Raw genomic sequence first — 3,971 nt, forward strand, 5'->3', positions numbered from 1 at the left:
GGTATTCTAGTATACTATTGTCTTATCTCCAAATTGATCGCCAAAAAAAAGCTTTTTAAAAATTCATACTTTAATCTAATCCTGTACGATCTGATCAATATCATTTTACAAACATTTTTCGTTATTTAGATGTTAACAGTAAGGGGGGCAAAGATGGTATTACTCCTCTTCACATTACTGCCCAGTTTAACGGTACGAGTGCAGCTCAAACCTTAATTCAGTTTGGTGCAATTGTTTCTGCTAATTCTAAAACAAAAGAAAACCCTTTGCATTATTGCTGTAAATACGGAAATGATAAAGTGGCGGAGGTATTACGATATTATAATTACAATTGCTTAACATATGCAATATTAGTTTCTAGCACTTTAATGTAGCTTAGTATGGGGATTGTAGACTAGCTATTAGCAATGTTTAGTACGATATACGGCTGCGTAATTTTCTATATTAACTTGAAGACATATTTAGTACAGTAGCTTATAATCATAAGCTGTAGTGAAACATTCTATGCAAGTAAAGGCGACTATATACGGCAGAGTATCGAGGCAATATTAAAGTTAGAGGTTAAAATAGAACTGTAATTTATATATTTGGATGTGCTTAATTCATCGTACTCTTGACTAGTAGAAATAATACATCTACTTAAATACAGTAGTAGCTTCCATATTGGATTAACGATGATCCACTGTAAAGAGTTGTTACTAATAATAATCTTAATATTTGTAGAATACTGTAGAATGTTGCTATGCTGATTGTAGTTCTGAATGCTACGAAATCTATAGTATATGGCATTTATTTTGCATATTTTATACCGTACTTAAAATTTACTTTTAAAGTTATTTCTCACTTCTTATCCTATCCTGAACCTTTTAAAATTAATTTATTTGGAAATTGTATCTGAACTAGATCATTGTAAGAGAAGCTGAAAGACTTAATATGACTGGAAAGATTGTTAATCAGCCTGATAACGAGTCTCACTGTCCTATCCATCTCGCAGCTTTATATAATAATAATACGAAGATAATTAATATTTTAGTAAGCTTAAAATATGATTTAGCAAATGATTTGTAGCTGACAATACAGTAGGTACAGGTAGTATATCATATGAACGATAATAGCCTTTCATAACCAATATCTCTTTCCATTTGACGTAATTGTCATATTTGTCATGAAGCTAAAGCATGGAGCAAGTATAGTAAAAAAGAACCTTACTGGTCGATTACCTTCTCATTTTGCGGCAGAACATATGGATACGGCTATTTTAGAGTATCTGCTTCAACACGGTAAGCTGGATTTATTCATACATACTGTGAGAAAATATACTACTCATTCATTGCTATTGATCGTGTATAATACAATGAACTCTCCGAAATTTTCATTTATAGCTAAAATTAAAGGTCTCAACGATTATGTAGTAATGTCTAATAGCGACCGAGGTACAGCTCTTCATATTGCCGCCGATGTTGGTTCCGTTGTCGTAAGTATTTATAGCATACCTTTGCCTGTTGTGGCTTAATGCAATGTAGTTATACAGTTAAATTTAAATAAAGTTTTGTACTATTAAAACGACATGTATTTGATCAATTAGGCAGCAGAAATTTGTTTTAAGTACGGTGCGGAGATCGAAGCTCAAACTGTAAATTGAGTTATAATGCAACGTAATTATTTATTTTAGAAGAACTATTTAAAATTTAAATAATTACCTTATACCACTTCCTTCTGCATAAGATAATATTGATAGCTAATTAATGTATGGAATTCATGAGATAAAAATTTCGACTACAGTGATAATGACACCTAAAATTTTGCTTATTGTATCAGTACGAGCTATTAACACCTTTGCACATTGCGGCTAAAAATGGCAACTACGAATTTGCTGAGTATCTTATAAACAAAGGTGCTAAAGTTAGCTCAAAAGATAACGAAGGAAGAACTTGCTTACACTATGCAGCTTTGTGCAATAATATTTCTTTAACTGAACTTATGATTTATCAGGTATATTCATCAATATAATTTCTGCAGCTTATGTTAAATTGTCATACCATCGTAATTCTCGTCAATTTTATCTCAATATTCAGGGAGCAGATATTGAAGCTCGCGATACCACAGGCCAGACACCATTACTTTTAGCTATTGGCAGAGGACATACATCAGTTTTTAAAATATTAGTTGAATTAGGTGCTGATATTACGGCTACAGACTTCGATGGTCGGCACTGCATCCATTACATAATTGAGCAAAATGATATTAGCACCATACAGGCAGTCTTAGAAGTAAGCTTACTACGCCTAGCTTGAACACAATTGACATTAGAAATTAATTACAGATATTATTTTCGTAAATAATATTTCAAAACCGTTGTGGTCCTAAATAGAATGGAGGAAAAGAATTGGTAAATCGCCCTGATAACAAAGGTGTTGTTCCATCGCGCATTGCAGCCATGAAAGGAACCATTGCAGTAAGTTTCATGATAATAAATCTCGATTTTCATACCCTTATAACAGTAAATCGGTTTACTCTTACTAGTCAATTATCCTAAATCTCATATGGCATATATTAAATGTAAACCTTTTAGCTACGCATGATCTAACTATTCGGGTAATAGTCATCACCGCAGCCACAGTCTACACACAGGGCATCGTTGACGTACGTGTGCAATAACTAAATGCTTAAATTCGTTTTCTTAAAACCTTGCAGGCATTATATTATCTACATGAAAACGGTGCCTCTTTGAACTCTTTAGATGAAGAAGGAAATACGCTTTTGCACGTAGCAGCCAAAGGCAATCATCGCGATACCGTAAAATTAATCTTAGAAGCTACCAAAGCAAAAGATGTCAATACTAAAAATACATTTGGCCAAAAGCCTATCCATATTGCCGCTAAATACGGCCATAATCGTGTTATCCAGAATATGATTAGGAATGGTGCTGATATTAATAGCAGGTAAAAAGTTGATGATTAAAGTGATTAATCGATTGATTGATTTTGGCTTATGATTTTGACTGATAACATTTTTAATAGTAGATTTCAGATAACGAAGATTTTTGATAAATTGTTAGAGACAACTATTTCTACTATCCTCTACACTATGCTGCTGAAGGTGGATTCACAGCAGCGATCCAGCTGTTGGTTGATAAGAATGCTAGAATTTGTGTCTTAGATCGTTCCAAAGTAAGTAAATTTTTCATGCTCATCAGCGAAATAGGTCAACTTCAGCAGATACTCAATTTAAATCTTTAAGAATCCTAGTTATACATAGAATAAAATCATTCATTCATTTTAATTTCCTTCTTCGCTGAAAGAGATATCTTACATTTAATTGCAGAAACACAGAATCTGTATATGCGAATAATAATGCAGATTAAGATCTTTATGTTAGTCAATTTTTTTATATGCGTAAGGGAGATAATAATTTAGACAACTTCCCTTACAAGTATGAAATTGATCTAAAATTTTATTTGTCATTACAATATATTTTCTAATTCTTCCAACTTTATATTGTTATTCAAAATAATAATTGAAACTCCTAACAAAATTAGTTTTTAATCCGGTAGAATACAGCCCTTCACTTAGCATCAGCTAATGGACATCAAGAAGTAGTCAAAATATTGTTAGCAAATGGCGCCGACCCAACAGCAATCAACAGCCAGGGTCTAAATTGTTTAGATGTAGCCATCGAAAACGATCAAACAGAAATTGGACTACAAATTATCCGTAGTGAATAGTAAGAATCTAATTTGAAATATAATTCTTTACGGTTAATCTCCTATGTTTGACCTTATCATTTCTGGATTTACTGTAGCTGGTATAGCCAGAATATAGTTATCAAAATATTCATCTCAACATCTTATTTATTAATTCCATTTGTAGTTGGGAAAAAGCTCTAGAAAATAGAGAATTTGATGGACATACGCCAATGAAGAGGCTTATTAAGAAACTTCCTATTGTTGCTAGTGTAAGTATGAATTACGT

At 32.4% G+C, this 3,971-nt stretch overlaps 1 protein-coding gene across 1 annotated transcript; it reads left to right on the top strand.

Annotated features, from left to right (window-relative positions):
- Nucleotides 1-1,827: 1,827 nt before the first annotated feature.
- TRIADDRAFT_25895 (uncharacterized protein) lies at nucleotides 1,828-2,294 on the top strand (the record flags this gene model as incomplete). The annotated part of the gene is made up of 2 exons (XM_002112569.1): nucleotides 1,828-1,992; nucleotides 2,076-2,294. Coding segments are annotated over 2 exons (384 nt in total), but the record flags the coding sequence as incomplete, so codon positions are not given.
- Between the last annotated feature and the right edge of the window lie 1,677 nt (nucleotides 2,295-3,971).

The sequence above is a fragment of the Trichoplax adhaerens genome, genomic scaffold (assembly GCF_000150275.1).
Source record: "Trichoplax adhaerens TRIADscaffold_5 genomic scaffold, whole genome shotgun sequence".
In the NCBI taxonomy this organism is placed as follows: Eukaryota; Metazoa; Placozoa; class Uniplacotomia; order Trichoplacea; family Trichoplacidae; genus Trichoplax; species Trichoplax adhaerens.